The sequence below is a fragment of the Aedes albopictus genome, chromosome 3 (assembly GCF_035046485.1).
Source record: "Aedes albopictus strain Foshan chromosome 3, AalbF5, whole genome shotgun sequence".
Lineage (NCBI taxonomy): Eukaryota > Metazoa > Arthropoda > Insecta > Diptera > Culicidae > Aedes > Aedes albopictus.
This window is the reverse complement of record NC_085138.1, coordinates 381,850,696-381,876,202: the sequence shown is the minus strand read 5'-3', so window position 1 is coordinate 381,876,202 and position 25,507 is coordinate 381,850,696. Positions and strand designations below refer to the sequence as shown.

Below are 25,507 nucleotides of genomic sequence, written 5' to 3'. Positions count from 1 at the left end.
TCTTGAAATTCCCCAGGAATTTCTCTAGAAATTCTTCAGGAATTACTCTAGAAAGTCCCCAGGAATTTTTCGACAGGATTTTTTTGCCAGAAATTCCCCAGGAATTTCTCCAGACATTCCTCCAGACATTCCTCCAGGAATTCCCCAAGAATTCCACCAGAAATTCCCCAGGAATTCCTCCAGGAATTCCCCAGGAATTCCTCCAGGACTTCCCCAGGAATTCCTCCAGGATTTCCCCAGGAATTCCTCCAGGATTTCCCCAGGAATTCCTCCAGGATTTCCCCAGGAATTCCTGCAGGAATTCCCCAGGAATTTCTCCAGGAATTCCCCAGGAATTTCTTCAGAAATTCCCAGGAATTTCCCCAGGAATTCCTACAGAAATTCGCTAAGAATTTTCCGGGAATTCCTCCAGGATTCCTCCATGAATTCTCCAGGAATTTCTTCAGGAGTTCGCCAGAAATTCTCCAGGAACTTCTCTTGAAATTCTCCAGGAATTTCTCTAGAAATTCTTCAGGAATTTCTCTGGAAATTACCCAGGAATTTCTCCTGAATTTCCCAGGAATTTCTCCGAAAATTCCTCAGGAATTTTTCCAGAAATTCTTCAGGAATTACTCTAGAAATTCCCCAAGAATTTTTCGACAGGATTTTTCTCCAGAAATTTCCCAGGAACTTCTCCAGACATTCCTGCAGACATTCCTCCAGGAATTCCCCAGGAATTCCTGCAGGAATTCCCCAGGAATTCTTCCAGGAATTTCCCAGGAATTCCTTCAGGAATTCCCCAGGAATTCCTCCAGGAATTCTCCAGGAATCCCTTCAGGATTTCCCCAGGAATTCCTCCAGGAACTCCCCAGGAATGCCTCCAGGAACTCCCCAGGAATTCCTCCAGCAATTCCCGGGAATTCCTCCAGGAATTCCTTGGCAATTCTTCCTGGATTTCCCTGTGAATTCCTCCAGGAGTTCCCTAAGAATTCATCCAAGAATTCCTGCAGAAGTGCGCCGGATTTTCCTTCAGGAGTTCACCAGGAATTTTCCAGGAGTTAACCAGGAATTCCTCCAGTAGTTCCCCGGGAATATCTGCAGGAGTTCCTCGGGAATTCCTCCAGGAGTTTCTCGGGAATTCACCAAGGGTTTGTCAGGATTTTTTCAGCAGTTTCTGAGGAACTCTTGCAGAAATTTTGCAGAAATCAGAGGAACTTCTGTAGGAATTTCCGAGGAACACTTGAACAAGCTCCAAAGTAACTCCTAGAAGGATTCTTGCGGAACTCATTGAAAAAATCCCGAGGAATCCCCGGAGAAATCTTGAAGGAGAAGTGCCCGAGAACCTTCCGGAGGAATTCCTGTGGAACTGCTGGAGGGAATCTTAAAGAACTCCTGCCAAAATTCTTTTTGGACTCGAGCAGAAATTCTCGAAAATTTGTGGGTGGAATTTTTTTAGAAGGAATTCCTCCACGAGTTTTTGGGGATTCCTCCAGAAGTTTCTTGGAAATTCCTCCAGGGGTTCCTCGATCATACACTAAAATAAAAATTAAAAAAAATCCACGGGAATTCTTCCCCAAAAGTTCCTTGGAAATTCTCCACGAGTTCCTTAAGTTTTCCTCTAGGAGTTCCTCGGAAAAGCTGCAAGAGTTTCTCGGAAATTCCTCTAGAAGGTCCCCTTCAAAAATACCTCGAGTAATTCTTCATGAGTTTCTCGGGAATTCACTTGGGAATTCCTCAAGATATTTCCCAAGAGTTACTCTGAACTTCTTCCAGTAGTTTTTCGAGGTTTTCCTTAGGAGTACTTCGAGAACACTTCCAGAATTACCATTGGAATTAATCCAAGAGCTCCTCTTTAATGCTTCCAGGAGTTTCTAAGTTACTCTTTCTAAGGTACTCTTTCAAAAACTCACGAGGAACTCCTGAAAAATCAGAGAAACTCCTGTAGAAAATCTCATAGAACTCTTGAAGAAATTCCCGGAATGATTCTTGCGAAAATCTTTGACAAATTTGCAAGGAATTCCTGTAGGAATTCTCGACACCTGGTGTAATTCCAGAGGAACTATTAGTAAACTTCCCGGAGCCAAGGAACCCAAAAGCCTTCTGGAGGATGTTTTTGCCTTTCTCGTACACCAAGGTGTACCGAAAGGCTATATGTTCACTCCAAAAACGAAAATTTGATAGAGCCTCCGGAGGGGTCAAGTCTTATATACCAATCGACTCAGCTCGACGAATTGAGGTGATGTCTGTTTGTGTGTATGTGTGTGTGTGTGTGTGATGTGTGTGTGTATGTGTGTACAAAAAAATTCACATCACTTTTTGGCAGTAAACCTCAACCGATTTTATTGACCGACGGTTCATTCGACGCGGAATCTGGTCCCATTGTTTCCTATTGAAAATGGTTTAGATCGGTCCAGCCGTTCCGGAGTTACGGCCATTTAGGTGTTCCGGGCCGGTACCCCAGGAAGGGGCCAGATATGAAAACGCTACAAACCCATCCATGCGGCACATCAAACTACGGCATTTTCGATAACTTGATGAATGGTAAGCAGAAAAATAGTCTCAGACCATATCTGAACCGCTAGTGTCCCGGAACCGGTTCCGGGTGTCCCGCCGGAAGTGACCAAACATAAAAGTAAACTAAACCCATGCATGCGACATATCAAACCGCGGCTTTTTCGATAACGTGGTGAACAGTAAGCAGGAAAACATTCTCAGACAATATCGGAACCGGTAGTGTTCCGGAACCGGTTGCAAATGTCCCGCCGGAAGTGGCCAAGTATTAAAGTTAACCAAACCCATGCATGCGACATATCAAATAGTGTCTTTTTTGATATCCTGATGAACAGTAAGCAGGATAATATTCTCAGACCATATCTGAACCGGTTGTGTCCTGGAACCGGTTCCGGGTGTCCTGTCGGAAGTGGCCAAATATAAAATTGAAATAAATTCATGCATGTGACATATCAGACCACAGCTTTTTCGATAACCTGATGAACAGTTAGCAGGAAAGCATTCTCAGACCATATCGGAACCGGTTCCAGATGTTCCGCCGGAGGTGGCATAGTATAAAAGTTAATAAAACCCATGCAAGGGACATATCAAATCGTGGCTTTTTTGATATCCTGATGAACAGTAAGCAGGAAAATATTTTCAGAACATATCTGAATCGGTTGTGATCCAGAACCGGTTCCGGGTGTCCCGCCGGAAATGGCCAAATATAAAAGGGAACCAAACCCATGCAAGCGACACATCAAATCGCGGATTTTAAGGCATCTTGATTTAATAAAAAAAAGTTTCCGGCCATATTGGGGACAACCGGTAGTGTTCCGCAACCGATTACGGTTGCCCCATCGGAAGTGGTCAAATGTAAAGGAGAACCAAACCCATAAATTCGACACATTTAATGACTTTTTAGGTAAGCTGATGAACGGTTAACAAAAAAAATCATAGACCATACTTTGGAAAACCAATAGTGTGCCGAAACCGGTTCCAGGTGCCCTGACGGAAGTGGTCAAATGTAGAAAAAAAAAAACAAACGCATACACGCAGCACGCTAAATAACGGTTTCTTCGATAACGCGAAGAACGGTCAGCAAGAAAATGGTCTCAGGTCAGTAGTGTTCCGGAACCAGATTCGAGTGCCTCGCCGGAACTGGCGAAATGCACGAATGAACCAAACCCATACATGCATTACATCAATTTGCGACTTTTTAGGAGAACTGATTAATAATTTGCATGAAACTAGTCTAAGACCACATCAGGGACAATCGGTAAGTGGTAAAATGTGAACCGAAAGTTGTAAATGTGAAATTTAATCAAATCCATGCGTGTCGTACCATAAAACCACGCTTATTTGACAATGATTGCTGTCAAATTACCTGTGTAAACTTTCAATTCGATAAACTAACTCTATTTTAGTTTTTGTTTAGATTGTATGATTTGTTTTTGAGCACAAATCTTACAGATATTGTGGTGGTACGAATTGATAGCTTGTACATTTTACGATTGTTGGCTTCCGAGGTTCACTGCGGTTGATCACCAAACGGATCAGGTGTCGGAAAGCACCAAATTAGAACTTTCGGAAGTAGCAGCTGCACGAGGAGCCGCTGCGGGTGTCGTGTAAGTAACATCACAATATCGTATCATTCGTATTTACAGTGTATTACACTGAGACATTTGATCATTTTTTTAATTCAACAAATTTCGAATGAGCGGGGTACAAGTTAAAAAGTGTCTTATTAAAGAGTGATGAATACGCGGGGTTTGACAGTACATCAAATAGCAGCTTTTTTAATAACTTCTTCTTCTTCTTTATAGCTCGACGTTCGCATTGGAACTTGGCCTGCCTCTCTTCTACTAAGTGTTCTTCAGAGCACTTCCACAGTTAATAATTGAAGGGTTTTCTTTGCCCGCCATTGCATGAATTTGTATATTGTGAGGCAAGTTCAATGATACACTATGCTCAGGAAGTCGAGAAAATGTTCCCGACCGGAACGGGAATCAAACCCACCGTTTCCGGATTGGCGATTCATAGCCTTAACCACTAGGCCAACTGGAGACCCTTTTTTGATAACACGATGATCGATTCGTAAGAACATAGCTTCAGACCATATTTTAGACAACCGGTAGTGTCCCGAAACTAGTTCTGGGTGTCCCACTGGAAGTGGTCAAATGTAAAAGTGATTTGTACCCATGCATAAGATAAATCAAATCGTGGTTTTTTTAGGTAACTTGATGTACGTTAGCAATGATATTGCCTCAGACTATATTTGGGAGACCCGGTGGTGCTCCGGAACCTGTTCCGGAAAGTAACCAAATGTACCATACGACACATCACATGACGGCTTTTTTAATAACCTGAGGAACGGTTAACTAGAAAACAGGCTCATACCACATTAGAGACTACTGGTAGGGTTTCACAACCAGCGTTTGATGCTTCGGCGGAACTACGAAAGTAAATGAAATCAATGCAAGCGATAAATATGTGTAAGAGAACAAAATCTTGACATATTAAACCCACATACAAACAGACGTCTCACTATACTCACTACGTTCTTATTTTTAACGGTCAATAAAATATAACCTAGAATGTGCAAAAAAAAACTTTATCGAAGACCGCAAAGTGATCTGTGAATGTGTAAAAAGTTATATCTTAGCTTGTTAGTATCGTCTTGATATTGATCAGCTTCCAATGTTAGTGAAGGTACTCAAGCAGTCAACTGAGAAATCTGATATTATTCAGCTCTGCTTTTACGCTGAACACAACGTTGGAGTATGTGCCATCAATAAGTTTTAAGTCAATTCAATGATGGCTTTGATAAAATGCTTGCTTTTCTTAAAAATATCAGGATTCAGGAACACTTTGACTTACGTCGACGGAAAGATCGTGAGAACATATACGTCGAGAAAGGCACTATCACCTCTAGGTGGATTAATTTGGGGTTTTATCTGTATTAACGAGATTTTTAGCCCTAGGCTAGTTTATCTCGGGACTCACGCTTTACTTCTCTTCCGAAGGAAGAACTCACATTTTGTAAGTATGTCGGGAGTGGGATTCGATCCCAGGTCATCGGCGTGACAGTCACGGGCTTTAACTATCACACCAGATCCGCTCCACTTTCTGGAGGAATTCCTGTGGATCTGCTAGAGGAAATCTCATAGAAATCCTAAAGCAATTCTTTAGAAACTCCAGGAGAATTTCTCGAGTTTTTTTTGTAGAAATTTCTGAGAATCTCCTGAGAGAATTCTTGGGAAACTCCTGGAGGAATGCATGAGAAACTACTGGAAGAATTTTCCGAATTTCCTGAGATCCTCCCGAACAGAGTATCTGTACGTACAAATCTCAATACGAGATTGAGAAAAGTTGGCTGTGAGCACATGAAAATTCCCTGAGCTTGAGACTCGCGATGTTGGTGCACATCACATTAGCTTTGCGAGTCTCAATGAAACATCTCAATGAGACAAGCTCCAGGTACCTGACACCAACCTCATACACTCTCAATCCCTGCACTAGAATGCCATTTACAGATAATGTTCAGCTGAGATTTGGTTGACGTTTTCCGGGTCCCGAAGGAATTCTCAAGCAACTCTTGAAGAAATATCCGGGGTACTCTTTGCGAAAATCTTGAGGAACTGCTTGAGAATTTTCCAAAAACTCACAGAGGAATTCCCGAAGAACTTCTTAAGGTATATATCTGAGGAACTCCTGGAGCAATACCGCGAAAACTTCTGGAGGAATTCCCGAAAAACTCCTGAAGGAATTCCCAGGAAACTCCTGGAGGGATTCCTGGATAAATTCTAAAGAAATTGCAGGGGAAGTCCTGGAGGAATTCTCAAAGAATTCCTGGAGGAATTTCCAGTGAACCTCTGGAATTCCAAAAGAACTAATGGAGATTTTTTTGGAACTCGTGGAAATTTTCCGATGAACTCTATTAGGCATTTTTGGGAAAATCCAGGAAAAAAACCCTGAGAAATCCTTGACAGAATCTTGTATTATTTCTAAAGGACTTCTTGGTGAACTCCTGGAGTAAATTTCGTGGAAATCTTAGAGGGGATTTGCAGTGGATTTATGTATTAATTTCTATGAAATCTTGGAGATATTTTTGCACAAATGTAGTAGGAATGCTTGGGGAGACTCTGAAGGAATTTCCTTTTTACTTACGGAGAAGTCGTGGGGGGGATTCCCAGAAAACTCCCGGAAGATTTCCCTGGAGATTTCAGGAGGATTTCCCGGAGACTCCTTGAGAGATTCTCTGGTAAATCTTGGAGAAATGGCCTGGCAACTGCATTAGAAATTCCAAGGAATTAAGGGAAAAAATGTCTGGTAACTTCTGAAGCAACTCCCCGGGAGCTTCCCAAGGTGATTCTAGAAGTGTTCCGGGGAACCCTTGGGAATTCTTGGGGAGCTTCCAGAAAGACCCCCTGAAAGAATTTCAAAAGCAACTCATGTAGATATACCGTAAAAACGATTAGAGGATTCCCAGAAGGCATTCCATGAAGAATCACGAAAAAACCCAAGATGAAACTATTGATGATATTCCCGAATTCTGAAGGAATATCAAAAAAAAAACTCCGGTTAAAATCCAAACGGGAATGAAGATTATATACGAATGCTTTAATATTTACACCAAAAGTCTCCTAGAATATCACAAACATCCCAATTAAACAATAATTACCGTAAACCGGGTTGAAATTGGCACAAATGACCTAAATATGGATAACGTGCCTGTGGTGCCGGCCTTCTGACAATCATAACTTCTTTAAATAATGCCCTTTAAATTATCATGCTGTTGACATCAAATACTAAATGATGTTTGTTAGGAAACTATTGAAGGTAATGTTTATATAACGAAAAAAAAGTTTGATCAATTTCGAGCCGGAGATCAATTTACCCCGGTTTACAATACCATGGTTCTCACCAGAATTTTACAGAAAATTTTCTGAAAAAATTACGTTCAGCGTAGTGTTAACACCTTTTTTGATATAGGATATCATCTCGCTATGTATTACTTTTTTAGTATAGAGGGCATTGGGGCTGTTCATAAACCACGTTGACTTTTTGTGGGGAGGGGGGGTCTGGCCATAGTCTACGCTTCATACAAATTTCAAAATTTTTGTATGGACAAAAGTCTACGAGGGGGAGGGGGGTCTGAGATGACCAAATTTTGGTCTACGTGGTTTATGAACAGCCCCTTGTGAACGTAGCATTAATTGTAAACAAATTGTGTACAATAAAAAATATCAGTTGCCGCATTCATATGATACCAAAAATAACCACCCGTGGTGTTAAAAATAATCTAATGTACATTTCTGAGCAATGTGTAGATGTTTACACACCAACCAGACTTCAATATCAATTGCTTTACTGCTCAGAATATCAACAAGTTTGTATGTGCTATAGCGTTTATCATCGCAATTCGCAATCAAACACAGTCTCACCAGTCGTATTGGCTCTTATTTGCTCTCGTCTAACAGACCAAAAAATCACATTTAGTCACCGCTCAATTCTTCGAATGCACAGCTCATTCATGATCGACGACCATTCCACCTTTGCCGTCCATGCATGCCGCTTATCATCGCCGCTCTCAACCTACTGGCTCCAAAGGTAACTTTGAACCCATCTCTGACCTCGCGATTGCAGTTTGTTGTCCCCCAATCAATCCAATATGCATCACCAGCACATCACCGCCGACCATCTCGATACAACACATGTCCACACGAATCGCGCACCGCTGCGCTGCTGTTAGGCATACCGTCAACTAACAAGGGAAAACACCTCGGTGGTGAGCGATGTGAGAGAGTCCCGACCCGGCGCGGCGACGTCGTCGTAATCGTTTGAAGCGAAGTCACATTCGCTCAATCGTCAGTCAGTTTGGTAGTCAGTCTCGGATACAAGTCAGTCAGATGGGACACGACAACACAACGCGCGTTGATTTGTGTATATCTAGATAGAGGAAGATCTCGCGCACAATCCGACGTCAGGCGCCCCATTATTTCAAGTTTTTTTTTTGACTGACGGAGATCGCCGCGAGACGCGCGTGTTGCGAAAAATATTTATAACTGTGCGTTCATCTTTGGGGCCAGACACACGGGGCCGCCAGCCAAATAGCCAGATCATCCCGCGCGGTAGAACTTCGTGTTCTACTTGTTGGCTAAAGCGATTCGGACCTGATTCTAGTGGTGACGTTCCCCGGGTTCAGGACTTAATCGCGCAGAAAGTGATATAAAGTTCGTTTGTTTGCGTTGTGTTTTCACAGTTGGCGTTTACGCAGTGCATAGCTTCACGACTTTGTCGCCTCCGTTAGTCACGCGCAAGCATAGAAATGTTGTCTGTGAATATAAATAAACCATCAACAGACGAAGAAACGTGTGTCTTGTGTTAGTTGATTTTTACGTGATCACCGAGCTGTGCTTGTGATTTGTTTGTTCTGATATTTTTTTGTGTGGTGCAACACCGTAGACACCCAAGCAGCCAAATTAATTAGCTCGCTGCGCAACAAGCCACTCTCCTAATGGAAGCCGACGAAGATCCGCATCATCACCTGCAGTGGCCGGGGGCTTCCCGCAGCGCCGACTTCCACCGGTTGAGCACCATCCGGGAGCGCAGCCAGAGCGACAGCAGCGATTCGGAGTTCTTCTCGGATCTACCCCTGCCACCAGTTCCCCCTGCAAGAACCAACAGTCCCGATCGCGATCATCCACCCAGAACGCCCTCCCAGGAGTTCCTCTATTCTCGCATGGAAGAATTCGACGATGAACCCGCAGCAGCCTCCCGGGAAGATCTACGTCCCATCGATAGCAACAGTAGCACCGCAGGCGGCAGCTCTTCCAACTCCACGCTACACAAGAACTCTTGGAACGCAAGCAGCGCCTCAGTTGATGAGGGCATTCTCTACATCGACGACGGCGAAGAAGACGAGGAACGATCGTCCTACTACAGAGACAAGTCGCCGATCTTGCGATCGGTGTCTGCGTCACCGGAACGTCTGCTGCGCCGGCGACGGCGGAGGAAGTGCCGCAGACGGAGAGCAGGTGAATTTCGTGACGAACATGCAACGGCAACGACGTCGTCGTCAGCGACCTAGATCAAGCCGTTGAAGCATGGCAATGCATTTGTATGCAATGCAATATACGAAGAGAACGTCGTCGTTGCTGTTGTTGCTAATGTTGTTGTCGTTCAGTTGACTGCATTGGATGGGATTGGTCTTTGACAGGTCATTTGCATTTGGGAACGGGTTTTACGTTGTGATTCATTGTGCTTTACAGTGATTTACTCAGGGTAAAGACATAGAGAGGGTGTGGTCGTTGCTGAGTATGTTGTGAATAATGCAAACTATGTATTCCTTCAAATAATTCGAAAGGAAACGATCTTTAAATGCTAAATATCTATCTGAGTTACAAAGCCCATCAAACGTTGATACCTGAATAATAAAAGCTTGGTACTATCACGAAGAGATAGAACAACATCAACCAATAACAAGAAAATAAGTTAGGATGCTTAGCGGGAAACGCTATAAGGCAATCCATGAGGACATATCGCGATGGGGGTGACAGCTAAAATTGTAAACACAGTGTATGTGCAGCTTACCAAATTTTCGTCGAGTGTTCTCGGTGCTTAACAAATTCCTTTGTATTCAACTGTCACCCCGATCGACGAATGTCAAAAATACATGGTAAACAAGGAAAATCAGCTGATCGCATCTGTTTCATGGATTGCCTTATAAGCAAAATAACACAAAAACAACAATAGTACGCCACAATACTCAGTTTGTGGCTGCCGCTCTCCATTCTCCATAACGCTCAATGCTCGCCAGATCACGCTCCAGCTGGTCCGCCCATCACGCTCTCTGCACACGACGCCTTCCTGTGTAAAACCGATCAGTAGCTGATACCGAATTTGCAGGGTTGGTGTCCGGCCTTCTTACAATACCCTGTCCACATATCTTTCCGGCTTAGACTGCCTTCTGGATGTTGGGTTCGTCGTAGAGTGCAGCGTGCTCATGATTTATCCTTCTCCGCCACAAACAAAGGATGCTATGTGTACGAATTGGCTTTTTAGCGGTGTTGAGACAATTCCATATTCTAAATCTGCAGGTTTTTTTTTTTTTTTTATCTGTATTAACGAGATTTTTAGCCCTAGGCTAGTTCATCTCGGGACCCACGCTTTACTTCCCTTCCGAAGGAAGAACTCACATTTTGCGAGTTTGTCGGGAGTGGGATTCGATCCCAGGTCCTCGGCGTAATAGTCAAGTGTTCTAACCACCACACCAGGTCCGCTCCACTAAATCTGCATGTCAAACTGAGCCAAAATCCAAATTTTCATCAATTTTGGTGCCCGGGAACCTATTTAAAAATCAATTTGAAGTTTGTATGGGAGCGATTTGTCGAATCACCTCTCCTCGTATTTTGTACTGGGCGCAGCTGTTAAGCAGTTGCTTAGCTGTCAAAAGGTGATTTCAAAAAATCTCTTTGAAATTGATTTTAGGTATCAAAATAAAGTTCTGAAAATCTGAAAAAATCATAGTGGATCAGAAAAAGGTGCACTTCCGTATAAAATCAAAATATCAATACATTTTTCAAAATTTAAAAACCCAATTCCTCCACTGTGTCTCAAATGTATCCCGTCTATTAAAGCCGTACTTCCTAGACGAATCCTGTCGTGTTCAGTTTCGTCTACTAGCATCAACTACCAGTCTGATATTTACTACTTCACGTTGCAGGGGGATGTATAGCTCTACAACTGTTCCAAGTGTTCAGGCGATAATATCCATGTGGTCCGCAAACCACATCAATTGATGAAACCGAAACCCTTACGCAATTTTACACATCGTCCATCGTTACTTTGACCATTATTTTCCACAGCTGTATGCGATCGATACTGTTGAATGCCACCTTGAAGTTGATGAACGAGCGATACGTTGGGACCTAGTAGTCAAAGCATTTCTGGAGTATTTGCCGTACTGTGAAGATCTGGTCCGTTTTCGATCGGCCGTCGATGAAGCCGAATTGATAACTTTCCACGAGCCCATTCCGTCCTCTGCTGTATTGGCGTAGCCGTTTCCTCCGTAGCCGTTTGCCATGATCTCTTAAGCCTATGTTCTTCACGCCATTCAGGTGCTCATTGAAGTGCTGATTGCCTCCATTGATCATCTCACATCCGTTTGTCCTTATCCCTGCTTATTTCGGATCACAGCACAAAGCTTCCGTGTTTCGTGGGAAGGGCACAAACAGACGAGTTTGCTATTTCCGCTTCTGGTTATATCGTTCCTCATTCTGTCGGGTTCTATACTGCAGCATTACTTACTCCAGCCAGCAGTCGTACAAATTCGAGCAAAAAAAAAACGGACGTAGTTCACTTCCGGCCGCTAAGCAAACGACAGATACCCATTCCAAAGCAAAAAAACTCCGGGGAATCGAATGGTACCAAACCCTTTCCTGAAAAACATCGCCAAGTGTCTCATTTTGGCCATTTTTCCCTAAATTTGTCAGAAATATTTGAATATATCAAACATAAATCCAAAAACGTTGGGAGGAAACCTGTATATTTCAAAAAACATGTAACAATGTTAGACAACTTGATTTAGTACTTTTTTTTTCACTTTTAATCACAATAAGTGTCTCATTTTGTCAAATATCCCCTATAAAATGAGAATATTTGAGAATTTCGGATGAATTTGAACAAAAAAAAAACCAAATTAATCCACCTAATGGTGATAGTGCCTTTCTCGTCGAATATGTTCGCACAATATTTCCGTCGACGTAAGTCAAAGTGTTCCTGAATCCTGATATTTTAAAAGAAAAGCAAGCATTTTATCAAAGTCATCATTGAATTGACTTAAAACTTATTGATGGCACATAGTCCGACTTTATGTTCAACGTATAAGCAGAGCTGAATAATATCAGGCTACTTTTTATTGACCGTTGAAACCAAGAACGATAGGTAGTGAGTATAGTGAGACGTCTGTTTGTATGTGGGTTTATTTTTTTTTTTTAATTTTGTTCTCTTACACATATTTATCGCTTGCATTGAATTTATTTACTTTCGTAGTAAGATTTGTGTTCAAAAACAAATCCTACAATCTAAACAAAAACTAAAAAAGAGTTAGTTTATCGAATTAAAAGTTTACCCAGGTAATTTGACAGCAATCATTGTCGAATTGGCGTGGTTTTATGGTACCACACGCATGGGTTTGGGTTCAATTTCAGATTTTACCACTTTCCAAGGCACACTCGGTTCACATTTTACCACTTACCGATTGTCCCTGATGTGGTCTTAGATAGTTTCATGCAAATTGTTAATCAGTTTTCCAAGTCGCGAATTGACGGTTCGGTTCCGTTCTACATTAGACCACTTCCGACGGGACACCTGCAACCGGTTTCGGCACACTATTGATTTTCCAAAGTATGGCCTATGATTGTTTTTCTTGTTAACCATTTATCAGTTTACTAAAAAAAGTCATTTAATGTGTCGCATTTATCGATTTGGCTCTCCTTTACATTTGACCACGTCCGATGTGGTTCCCGTAATCGGTTGTGACTACCGGTTGTCCCAAATATGGCCGGAAACATTTTTGCCAAATCAAGATACCTAAACATCCGCGATTTGATGTGTAGTATACATGGGTTTGGTTCACTTTTTTATTTGGTCATTTCCGGTGGGACACGTGGAACTGGTTCCGGATCACTACCGGTTCAGATATGTTCTGAGAATAGTTTCCTGCTTACCGTTGATTAGGATATCAAAAAAACCGCTATTTGATATGTCGCATGCATGGGTTTGGTTAACTTTTATACTTGGCCACGTCCAGTGGAACATCTGGAACCGGTTCCGGAACACTACCGGTTACGATATGGTCTGAGAATGTTTACCTTCTTACTGTTCATTAGGTTATCGAAAAAGCCGCGGTTTGGTATGTCGCATACATGAAGTAAACACTTTTATGTTTGGCCACTTCCGGCGGGACACCCGGAACCGGTTCCGGGACACTACCGGTTCAGATATGGTCTGAGACTGTTCATCAAGTCATCGAAAATGCAGTAGTTTGATATGTCGCATGGATTGGTTTGTAGCGTTTTCATGTCTGCCCTCTTTCTAAGGTACCGGTCCGGAACACCTAAATGGCCATAACTCCGGAACGGCTGGACCGATCCGAACCATTTTTCATAGGAAACAATGGGACCAGATTCCGCGTCGAATGAACCGTCGGTCATTAAAATCGGTTGAGGTTTAGTTCAAAAAAGTGATGTGATTTTTTTTGTCCACACACATACACACATACACACACACATACACACACAGACATCACCTCAACTCGTCGAGCTGAGTTGATTGGTATATGTGACTCGACCCTCCGGACCTCCTATCAAAAAGTCATTTTTGGAGTGAACATATAGCCTTTCCAGTACACTTGGTGTACCTACGAGAAAGGCAAAAACCATGCAAAGTCGTTAAAAAGTCATGCTACTGCATGGAGAAACGCCAAACGGGTTGTGTCTTGTCCATCACATTCAGAGATGATGTCCCATTTTGTCCAATATCCCCTATAAATAAGGAATATTTGAGAATTTCAAATTAATTTCAACAAAAAACCATGCAAAGCCATTCAAAAGTCGTGATACTGAATGGAGAAACCCTAAACAGATCATCTCTTGTCCATCACATTCAGTGATGTTGTCTCATTTTATCCAATATACCCTATAAATTAAAAATATTCAAGAATGTCAGATGAATTTCAATAAAAAACCATGCAAAGTTGTTCAAAAGTCTGATATTTTTTTGTATTTTTAATTTGTAGGGGAAAAAGGACAGAATTAGACATAATAATATAATAGAATATAATAAACAAGAGATGATCTGAGAGATGGAATCTCGGAAGCAATTCCTGAAGGAATCCTTGAAGAAATTCTTAAAGGAATCACCGAAGAAATCCCTGAAGGAATTCCTTAAGCAATACTGGAGGAATTCCTGAAGGAATTCCTGGATAAATCCCTGAAGGTATCCCTGAAGCAATTCCTGAAGAAATCTCTGCAGGAATCCTGGAGGAATCCATGAGGGAATTCCTGATGGAATCCTTGAAGGAATTCCTGAAGGAATCGCTGGAAGACTTCCTGAAGGAATTTCTGAATGAATCCCTGAAGAAATTCCTTAAAAATCCCTGAAAGAATTTCTGAAGGAATCCCTGAAGGAATTTATAAAGCAATTCTTGAGGGAATTTCTGAAGGAATTCATGAAGGAATTTCTGAATAAATTCCTGGAGAAATCTCTGGACGACCTGAAGGAATCTCTGGAAGAATTCCTGATGGAATCCCCGGCGGAATTTCTGAAGGAATCCCTAATGAAATTCCTGAAGAAATCCTTAGAGGAATTCCTGAAGGAATGCCTGGAGGAGTTCCTGAAGGAATACCTGGAGAAATTCCTGAAGCTATTCCTGAAGGAGTTTTCGGAAGAATCCCTGATGTAATCCCTTATGGAATTCCTGGTGAATTTTTTGAAGGATCTGAAGGAATCCCTGAAGGAATTCCTGGTGGAATTTCCTGGGTAGATTCCTGGAGAAATCCATGCAGGAATCTCTAAAGAATATCCAGGAGGAATGCCTGAATAAATTCCTGCAGGAATTCCTTTAGAAATCCCTGAAGAAATTCCTGGAGGAATCTCTGAAGGAGTTTCTGGAAGAATCCTTGCAGAAGTTTCTAGTAGAATCTCGGAAGGAATTCCTGGACGGATTCCTAGAAAAATCCCCGATAAATTTCTTGGAGAGCTAAATCCCTGTAAGAGTCCCTGGATGAATTCCAGGAGAAATCTTTGAAAAAACTCCTGGAGGAATCCCTGAAGGAATCTCTCAAGCAATTCCTAAAGAAATCCTTAAAGGAATTCGTAAAGGAATCCCAGAAGCAATTCCTGGAAAACTTCCTGAAGGAATTTCTAGAAGAATCCCTGATGGAATTCCTGGAAAAATCCTTGAAGATATTCCTGGAGCGCCTCTAGAGGAATTCCTTGAAAAATACCTGCAAACATCTCTGGAGTGATGAACCCTCCTACGGAGGAAAATCACTTTAATAAAGAATATAAAAAAATATCTCTGGAGGAATTTCTGGAGGTATCTATAGAGGACTTCAGGAATTATTCCGTGGATGAAAGCCTGGAGGAATTCTTGAAGGACTTCATGGACAAATTCCTCGAGAAATTCGTGAAGAAATCCCTGAACAAATCCCTGTAGGAGTCCCGTTCTCGAAACAATCGCAGAAGAAGTTCGTAAAGGAATCCCCGGAACAGTTCATGGAGGAATGCTTAACGGAGATCCTTAAATAATCCCTGAAGCAGTTGCTGAAAGAATCGCTGAAGGAATCCTAGGAAAAGTCCCGGAAGCAATCATTGGAGGAATTTCTAAGGAAATCCATGGAAGGTTTTCTGAACGAATCCCTGGAAGAATCCCCGAAGAAAACCTCGGAAAAAACCTCAAGTAATCGCTTTTTGCAATAATATCTGGACGTATTATTGAAGGAAACCTTGGAAAACTTTCCGTAGAAAATGTGTTTACTGTAATTCCTGGAATAATTTAAGAATAATCTCTAGTAGAAGTTCTGAAAGATTTCTTGGAAGAATACTCGAACTGCAGAAATTATTCGAATAATTCCAGATGTACTGGTACTCCAATAGAGTAACTTTGTACCCATTTCGGTTCGAACGCACTTGTTTTGCAGCAAAATCTTTCCAATGTATGAGTTCTGTGTGCAACTTGTGGTTTGTATCAAGATAAAATACTGTTCGTTGATTGATATTATTTCGGTCGGCATGTTGGTTAAACGGCGAAGAATCCAGATACGAATCCCAGTTACCGAAACAACAGTCTAGCGGAATTCTTGAAGAAATGCATGGGGGATAATTCCTTAAAGAAATCTTTGAATCGCTGAAGAAATTCCGGAGGAAACCCTCGACAATACATATCATTGAAACAATCAATGGAGGAGGCCCTAAAGACATCTCTCGAGAATCTTGTGAAATCTCTGGAGGAAACCCTGAAGAAATCTCGAGAGAAATCCACGAAGAAAGCCATGGAGAAAATCCTGGAGGAATTTATCATTGCAGTAGTATTCGTCAGATTTTTTAGGAATCTTGGAAGGAATTCCTGAAGCTTTTTATTTTGAACAAGTCTTAAAAAAATCTTAATAAGTATCTTTGGAGGAAGACTTCATTAGTATTTCGCAAGACATCACGAAGAAGAAATTCCTAGAGAAGTCCATTGAGAAATTCCTTAAGAAATCCCTGGATAAATTTCTGAATGAATACCTTAAGGAATTTCTGAAGGTGTCCCTGAAGGAGTTCATGAAGAAATCCTAAGTTTTGCCTTTCTCGTACACCAACGTGTACCTAATGGCTATATATGCACTCAAAAAAAAAACAATTTTCGTATGACGACTTGGAAGGTCATGTAACGTTTGCCAGTCAACTCAGTTTGACGAATTGATTAGGTGTCTGAATGGTTGTATGTCTGTGCACAAAAAAGTCACTCATTTTCAAGCTACTTCCTATCCACCGATTTAATCGGTTTTAGCATGAATTGAACCAGAATTTGACCGTATTGTTGACTGTTGAAAATGATCCGGATCGGTCGAGGCGTTCCGGAGTTATAGCCACTTTAACGATCCGCACCAGTACTGGTGGAATTGGTCATATATTAAACTTAACCAAATGTCAACATGCTTCACATTAAATTTCGACGTTTTTTGGAAACCTTTACCATGGTTGACAATTTCACAATGTGCAGAATGAATTTAATGCAGACCGGAAAATCTACGATTTGGGCTCAGAATTCAAGATGGCGACCAGAAGTCCAAGATGATGGCCAAAAACTCAAGATGGCGTTTATTTTAGGATATTTTAGGCTCTAAAACCATACAATATGAGTATGCTTAGTATGCGGAAGATGTCTGGAGCCCACGGGGATCAGAATATTCAAGATGGCAACCGAAAATCCAAGAATGCGGCCCAAAATTCAAGATGGTGGCTGTTTTGAGGAGTTTCAGGCACCATGCAACATGGCTATATAGAAGATGTCCGTAGTCCAAAAATGTCGACCAGAATATTCAATTCAGTGAAATGGAACAGCAATTTCTATGCAGTTTTGTTTTCGTCGGTGTTATTTTAAGAAATTTTTACTGTGTGTATGAAACAAATGTTTTATCTTAAAATACCTTCGGTACATTTTTGCATCATGCTTTGCTGGTGAAAATATAGAAAAAAAATACTAAATATCAGCTGATTTTGTGCTTGATTCATGAATTTTGTTATACCATTTTTCGACACAGTTTTAAACAAGTATGTTGACTTAAAATTTCAGTTAGAGCCACCATTATCGGGTTTGTCATATAAAGTCAGCTTATTTATCGGTGTAGGATCAGTTTGATTTTTGATTTTTTGATATTTATCCGTATTTGATAAATATCCGTAAGTGGGTCACCAAACTTCTAACCCTTTGAAGATCTGTAGTGTGCAGAGTCGTTATACAGTCGTTAATGGTCAACATGGCATAGGGCATTGGAAACCTACCAAGCGCAAGCGAAGTAGTATTTCGTTTAGCCCAACTCCGACGATGTGATGGGACATAATTCCGTATCAATCAGGCTGGCAGGAATCAGAGCCGCAATGCGACCTCCATTCGTTCAATTCGGAACTAGTCAGGCCGAATGGGTGGCCACATCGTCACAAGTTGTTAATTAAATAACTCATTGGCTGACTAGCTGGTGGGTGGGATGGAGATCAGAGATGGAAGGCAGTGCAAGGGAAAAGGATGGCTTGTTAAGCGGAGGGCGGGCAGGCGGTTGTTATCAGTCTAACTGATTGGAGCTTTGTCGCAGTTGGATGATGCTACTGACGAGCAGTCAGTAGTGGGCGTCAAATGGTAGCATGTTTTAGTAAACACTTAGTTTGCCAATGCCAATTATTGGTATTGAGTTTTCCGACAAGGGTATTAGAAGGCCGGTTTCAGAGGCACGTTCCCCTTTAATTGGGAAATAATCATCTAACATTTAGCAACACTTGAAATTTAACGAAATCTTGAAGATCACCAATGATGCAGACTCAAGCAAAGCATCTTCAAAATTTCAAAATACATATTCTAGGACACAACTCTTGATGTGTTCAAACTGTGTAGTGTGTAGTGCTTGAAAGTGATGTTTATTACGCCGAGTGATGAACTTCACTAACATTCCACCAATTTGGTCAACAAAACTAAATATGCGAAGCGGGTTATTATGGACTACACTGGTTTCCGAGAGAAATTTCTATTTGTGCCTTCTGAAATATCGTTTTATTAGTTATGGTTCGCTTGCACATCCGTTCCAATTGTACCAATCACTTCCACGTGAGTGTTTTGCCTTGATACAAACAACACACGAGAGTAGGTAACAATTATATGTCACTGTTTCCGCTTGGCTTAACAAACACTTCTAGTCACCAAGATATCAACAGACGCCGCCAACAGAAGTGAATGATAGCCATTCATCGACGACATGGCTCGAATCTTATACCTGTTTTATTTCATAAATAAGTGTATAAAATGGCTTTTTATCATGTATTTTGGAGCATTACTATGCTGGAGAGTTCTAAGATGGTAGGGCTAAACTATTCAACATTCTACTGATATGATTACACTTTTGTTCCGGTTTTAGACTCTGCTTTGGAAGCTTATGTCAGATCATGGAATTTGACTTTCAAAGCTGTGAGCTAATTCCGCGTGGCATTCCAATCCACCGAATTAACTTTAAATCTCTATTAAATTCCGCAAACCACGCGGGCAAATATTTTCCCATCAACGTCAAACAATGCAATGTCGACAATGTTGATGACCGAACGCGCTGCACCGTTGTTGTCTAGCACCAGGTTCAGTCCAGATGAACAAACCATTCAACAAAACCTGTTGCAGCGCGGCACATAGTTTTATAATTGGACCGCATGGTGAAATGGGGTGACGGACACGGGTCCGGGGCTCTAGCCGACGCTGACCAATTAGATAGACGACGTCGACGTTGATGTCGGGTGATGCCGGATGGTGGGTGGTAAAAGAAAGGGCTACCGACCGCTGTTCGATATTGGCCTACGATAAATAACTCAACTTGATGCAGTCTCATCAAAGGCGAGTAACGGCGGCGGCGGCGACCACGATACGGAAGAAAGGGCTCAATGGAATGAAATTAGTTAATTTATGATAAAACCGCTCGCGTGGCTCGGAGTTTTACGATGCCATGGCACACAATGGGTTTTGGATCGCGGGTATTTACGCTAGTGACGGGATTGTTTGGCGTGCGGTAGATGTTATCATGCTGTGGGAGCAATTTAGATTTTTAATCGCTTTAAATTGGATAGATCTGAAATCGGTATCAACAAACTGCTCTCACTTGATCTAGTGGCTGCGATTTCATCGCTTTTTTAAGTTTTGAAAACTTGAACGACTTTTTTTCCTTCTCTTAGATGAATCTACATGCCGTGATGAGGACTTCACCTGGGTCAACAACCGTGGAGAAGCTCCAAAAGCTACGATCGATTCTGACCGTAGATCCACTTCTCATACCACCGTTGGAGGCCGATCAACCCGTAGTCATACCCAAATTGCCGATCCAAACCTGCCCCGGAGTCCTCTAAGTCCTATATTGAGTCCATCGGGAGCTCTTGGATGCGGTAAACCTCCTCGTCCATTGACGGGAAGTCTTGACCGAAGACGTCACCTCGGAGCAAGTCGTCATGAACGAGACTCCAAAAGCCGAAGTACTCACTCACTCAAGGACAAATCTTCGTCGTCCGAACTCCAACATCATGACTCCCACTCAAGCAATCTTAGCTTGAACTCCAAAGGTAAACCCTCGAGTAAGCGATCTACATGTGGCAAAGGATCGAATGATCAGTTTTGGAATTTTCAAGAACATCAACACGACTCGGGCAACTACAACAACTACAACAGCAGTGGAAGCAGTCACCACAACAACAACAATGGCCACCGACAGAGTCCAGGGATATGGGAACCTCCACCACCGCCCCCCGTATCCCATTGGGATCCACACTACTATTGGAATTGGAACAACCACCACCACAGCCGAGAGGAGCTACGGTTGATCGACTACCACCGGCGACAGCAGGCCGAACTGTATCGGTATGGCAGCAACGGAGCGCTGAGCAGCACCCAGGATCTATCCTGCTCCAGGGGATGCTGCAACCGACCGTACTACCAACCTCCACCCCAACCATGTTGCTCCTGCGAACACAGCCGGGCCATGTGGGGCAAAGACTGTCAGGTTGGAACCGAAGCGAAGAACCGTCAATTTAGCGATCGATCTTTCATAACCTCATTCCCTCCATGTCTCCATGAAACTAATTCTCTCTTTTTTCGCCCCCATTTCCCGCAGCGTCAGGACACGGACGAGCGATTGCGTCGGCTGCAAACGGACAAGGAAGCCCTGGCCCTGCAGGTCAAAGTCCTAACCGAGCAGGTGCAAACGCAGGGCACCAAGATCACCGACCTGGAGCGTACGGTGAGCGAAAAGAACCAGCTCCTGTCGAACGCGGATGACCTACTGCAGCGAGTAAGCCAATTTGCCAAAACCGTTGGCATCCAGATTGACAAACAGAAAGTACCGCGAATTTCTATTTATTTTTCTTTTTTTTTCTTTTAGTTTACAAGTTTATCACTTCTTTCTTTTACGATTCCTTTCCTCTTTTTGTTTTGTTTCCGTTCGGATTCACTGTTACTTTTTTCCTCACTTCATAGATTACCATTATTGTTGTCGTGAATGTTTCGATGTTGTTTTTTTTTTCTTAGAATGTTTAGAGTATCTAGCATAAGAATAATGCCTGATTGTCCGCGCATCGTTGTAGAATGCATGTAAATGTTTGCAATTAGAATCCATTTAGAGAAATGAATAAACACAATCGCTGATATTTAGTTGAAGTTTGTCAGATGGTTGCCACGATAAGTATGTTTTCCAAATTTATGAACAATCAAACAATATATTTTAATCATACATTTCGGTCATGAAGAACATAACCATCTAACAAAATAATTTCAAGCCTAACATTTTAAAATACCGGTTTTGTCAAAACTAACTAACTATGATGGTTTTTCAAACATATTTAACAAACTAATAGTCTTCAAGAACTTGTATTCGGTATTATAAATGTTATGCCATAATTGGGATGCACGCTGCCATACTTGGGCGATGTAGATGTGGATGTTTATACTAATCGGTTCAGGTATCTTATTGATCAACTATCTTTGGTCACCATCCTGGCTAATTGCCCACCATTGACCTGTTGCCCGATGAAATCTTCATCGTCATCATTTATGTTCTTTTTGAACCTCGATATCCTGCTGGGATCCAGTCCAATCCGTCAGCTATTGATAATATCGTCGATAGAGCTCAACGTTGACGATGCATTTGTTTGGAAAGCACTACAATAAACCATAAGCATTTCTTCATATGTCGCTATTGGAGAGCTTCCTCTTTGGAGCCACCATCCTTTATTGCACTGAATGGCAGTGAAAGGGGAAAATATGGCTTGTTAAGCGGAGGGCGGGCGGTTGTTACCAATCTAATTGATTGGAGCTTTGTCGCAGTTGGATGATGCTACTGTAGTAACGGGATAGTGGGCGTCAAATGGTAGCTAGTTTTAGTAAACACTTAGTTTGGCAATACCAATTATTGGTATTGAGTTTTCCAGCAAGGATATTTAGATGGTCGATTGCAGACGTACGTTCCCCTTCAATTGGGAAATAATCATCAAACATTTAGCAACACATGAAATTTAACAAGATCAACAATGTGCAGTCTCAAGCAAAGCATCTTCAAGATTTCAAAACACATATTCTAGGAAATTTCAAAACTTTCGATGTTTTCAAACTATGTAGTGTGTAGTGCGTAAAAGTGATGTTTATTACGCTGAGTGATGAACTTCACCAACATTCTACCAATTAGGTTAACAAAACTATATATGCGAAGCGGATTATTTTGGGCTATTGGTAACATTGTCGCTCAATGTTGAAGATGCAGTTGGAAAGCACATACAATAAAGTAAAAGCATTTCTCCATATATCACTCTTGGTTTCGAGAGCTTCCTCTTTGGAGCCACCACCCTCTATTGTACTTACGAAATGTGAAACGGATGAAGCAGCTGTTTCTACATTAGGTTGTATCTTGAGAAGATCTTTTGTCAAATTTATATAGTGCATGGTGGCTCCAAAGAGGACGATAGTCTGCAAAAATTTGGCATCAGGTCTTCTGAAAATATCATCTGATATAGAAACACCTGCTCTATTACGACCCTCATCTTTATCCGCAAATGTGCGTATTACACAACTTCTTATTCTTGTATTCCTGATCTTTACATCAGCTATGACCACCAACTCATCCACACAGATCGGATGAACACTTTGAAACAATGTGGATTTTCTAGTATTTAGCGGAAGGAAGTTTGTGATCCATTGCTGCTGAAACTTGACCAATGTTTTCTGCCTGCAGGTCCAGCTATTTCAAAGACATGCTCTTTGCTCGCATTTTGCACGCCGGTATTGAATTAAGTAATCAAAATAAAGAAATGTGAGTGAGCAAAAGTTGATGATCATTTCTTCCTTAGTGGAGAATGTTTCCTGTGATTCTTCCAACAGCCGAGGGAGGGTTGAATCGTCCGTAAACGTATTGCTTAGCTCCTGATTATCCATACCTAGCAATAAACCTCTGGATGGCTTTCTTGCAGAATTGGCATCTATATTTCTTGTAACTTCGATGTGTATGGCAGAACGATTGCTCATTTTCTTACACTGTTGTCGGCTCAATCGCGTTCCAAGGACTACCACGAGCAACATAACGTATATTACAGATAAATTGCAAAGCGTATACATCTCTTCAGATGTCCAAATTAAAGATCACGTTCAATTCTTATCGATGGTTTGGTGTGGGAATAACCGGTAGAAGTAAGGACAGACAAAAGCAGGTCTCAGCTGGTCAAGAGTGGTCTCTGCGTGTTCCTCCATCGAGCCACCATCTCGTTCGTAAAGACATGCACCAGGTCCGCGATTCCAGCGACTTCGTGGATAGATCGAAGGGCCTTTTCCTTCATATGGTTGCTTCAACGATTACGTTTTGTCTCATTCCGATCCGTCTCTTTTCGGATAGCTGAGGAAAACTCGGAATTCCGTTAACTCTGAATGCTACAAACTGCCGGTAGCGTCGTGTAACGGATTTTATCCACCATCGAAACAGTGATAGACATTCGTTTAGCCGAGGCCAAAAAATTTTCAAAAAAGTGTCAGGAAACTCATACAAAAGATTTTTTATCGTAGTGATAGTATATCTAGTACTGTTTTATAAAATTGTGATACATCACACTTACATATACACTGTAACAAAAACAAGTGTAAAACCCCTTCAAATGTATTTTTTCTTCTAGACATTCGTTTAGCCGAATTGTACAATTTTTGGAATTCCATAATAAAAAACTAACAAATTTCGAAAAATATCCAACAAAATCATTTTGTATGGCGACCCGTATTATAGGTCGACTTGTAAATCATGAATTGAATCGTTTTTGGAAGTGTTGCCATATTAATTTTGCATGCATCTCATATAAATATGTCATAATATTGTAAATTTCCAAATTGAGATTTGATGTAGTTATTTTTATCGGAAGTGTTTCAAAAGAATCAAATGAAAGTTCCATGACGAGTGCAGGTTGAAAATTTACGAAAAACAATGTTTTTAACAGAAAAAAATAACGCAAACCATCAACAAATCACGTATTTAAGTATTGTTTTGATGAAATATGATGGTTTCACTTGCATAAATCACAGCGTTTACTACTATTACGTCTTCTAATAGCTCCCAATATCTTCTAGACTGTATTCTGGCTGAAATAACATACATTGGACGGCTCATATTTTGAGAAATGGCACCGAAGCAAGTCTTAGAGCAAGTCTTTATTTCAACACAGAACTATTTATTTTAGCTTTTATCAATCCCATTTTAGGGTTTAACGAACCAAAAAACAATATACTTAATTATTTTCATGGCATTTTATGCAATAATTTGAACATTTCTAATCATTATGCTGTGCCATATTTTCAAAACTGCTAATCCAGCTTACGTTTAAGTGTTTACATTTTTCTTATAGAAATTTGTTTATCATCGCTTCTCCTTATCGGGACATTTTTTATAGTATTTTACTTAATTTCACAAATCAATTATCTTGCTAACACGTCATAAACTAAATGCCTTGGGGTATATCCTCGAAATATACTCATGGAATTGCAAAAAATCTATTGAAAACCAACTTTTCATTTACCTCGGCAAAAGAAATGTCTAGGCAAAAAAATACATTTGAAGGGTTTTTACCCTAGTTTTTGTTTCAGTGTACATATATGTAAGCGTGATATATCACATTTTTATAAAACAGTACTAGATATACTATCATTACGATAAAAAAGTTTTGTATGAGATTCCTGACACTTTTTTGAAAATTCTTTGGTCTCTGCTAAATGAATGTCTATCACTGTAGCTGTGGAGTCACGCCAGTGCAAGTGATTTTCACCGATAGTCTCAGCCGAGCTCATATCAGAGCTGCAACTTTGCAGGGGAAGCAACTTTCGTTTTCGATCTTACTAGAGGGCATCTAACTTACTCCTTCATATTCAATCCGAAAATAAGTAGCTGTAGCATAAGATTCCTCATCGATGTAGAAGAGTTGCTGTCCAGTTTATACGAGTTTTCGTCACGATATTCTTGGAGTTGTTGATTGAAAGCTTTGAACTGGTAGGTTGATATGGGAATTGGACCGGATTAACGTCCAGCGACTGCTGAGGTAGTTCTTCTGACCCATCCACGATGTATGCTTCCCTAACTTTAAATTTTCGCTTCCCACGAGATAATCGTTAGATCCGATTTCTGGTGTCACCCTCGCCCAAGCGATACGAATCAGCTAGAATATCATGATATTGCACCCGAAATGACACGCATTTGGTCGATTTCACCCTTAGCCTCTTTGTAGCGGT

At 41.4% G+C, this 25,507-nt stretch overlaps 1 protein-coding gene across 13 annotated transcripts in view; it reads left to right on the top strand.

Moving 5' to 3' along the window:
- LOC109411189 (liprin-beta-1) overlaps window positions 1–25,507 on the top strand; it is a 141,176-nt gene that overhangs the window by 81,092 nt on the left and 34,577 nt on the right. For 7 of the 13 annotated variants that reach the window (XM_019684676.3, XM_019684670.3, XM_019684677.3 and 4 more), the window contains exons 3-4: window positions 19,945–20,762; window positions 20,874–21,098. In XM_019684676.3, the coding sequence (XP_019540221.2) occupies window positions 19,945–20,762; window positions 20,874–21,098 (1,043 nt within the window). Of the gene's footprint in view, window positions 1–8,937; window positions 9,510–19,944; window positions 20,763–20,873; window positions 21,099–25,507 lie in introns of those variants that run through there. The other 6 variants (XM_019684673.3, XM_029875284.2, XM_019684674.3 and 3 more) reach the window with 5 other exon arrangements.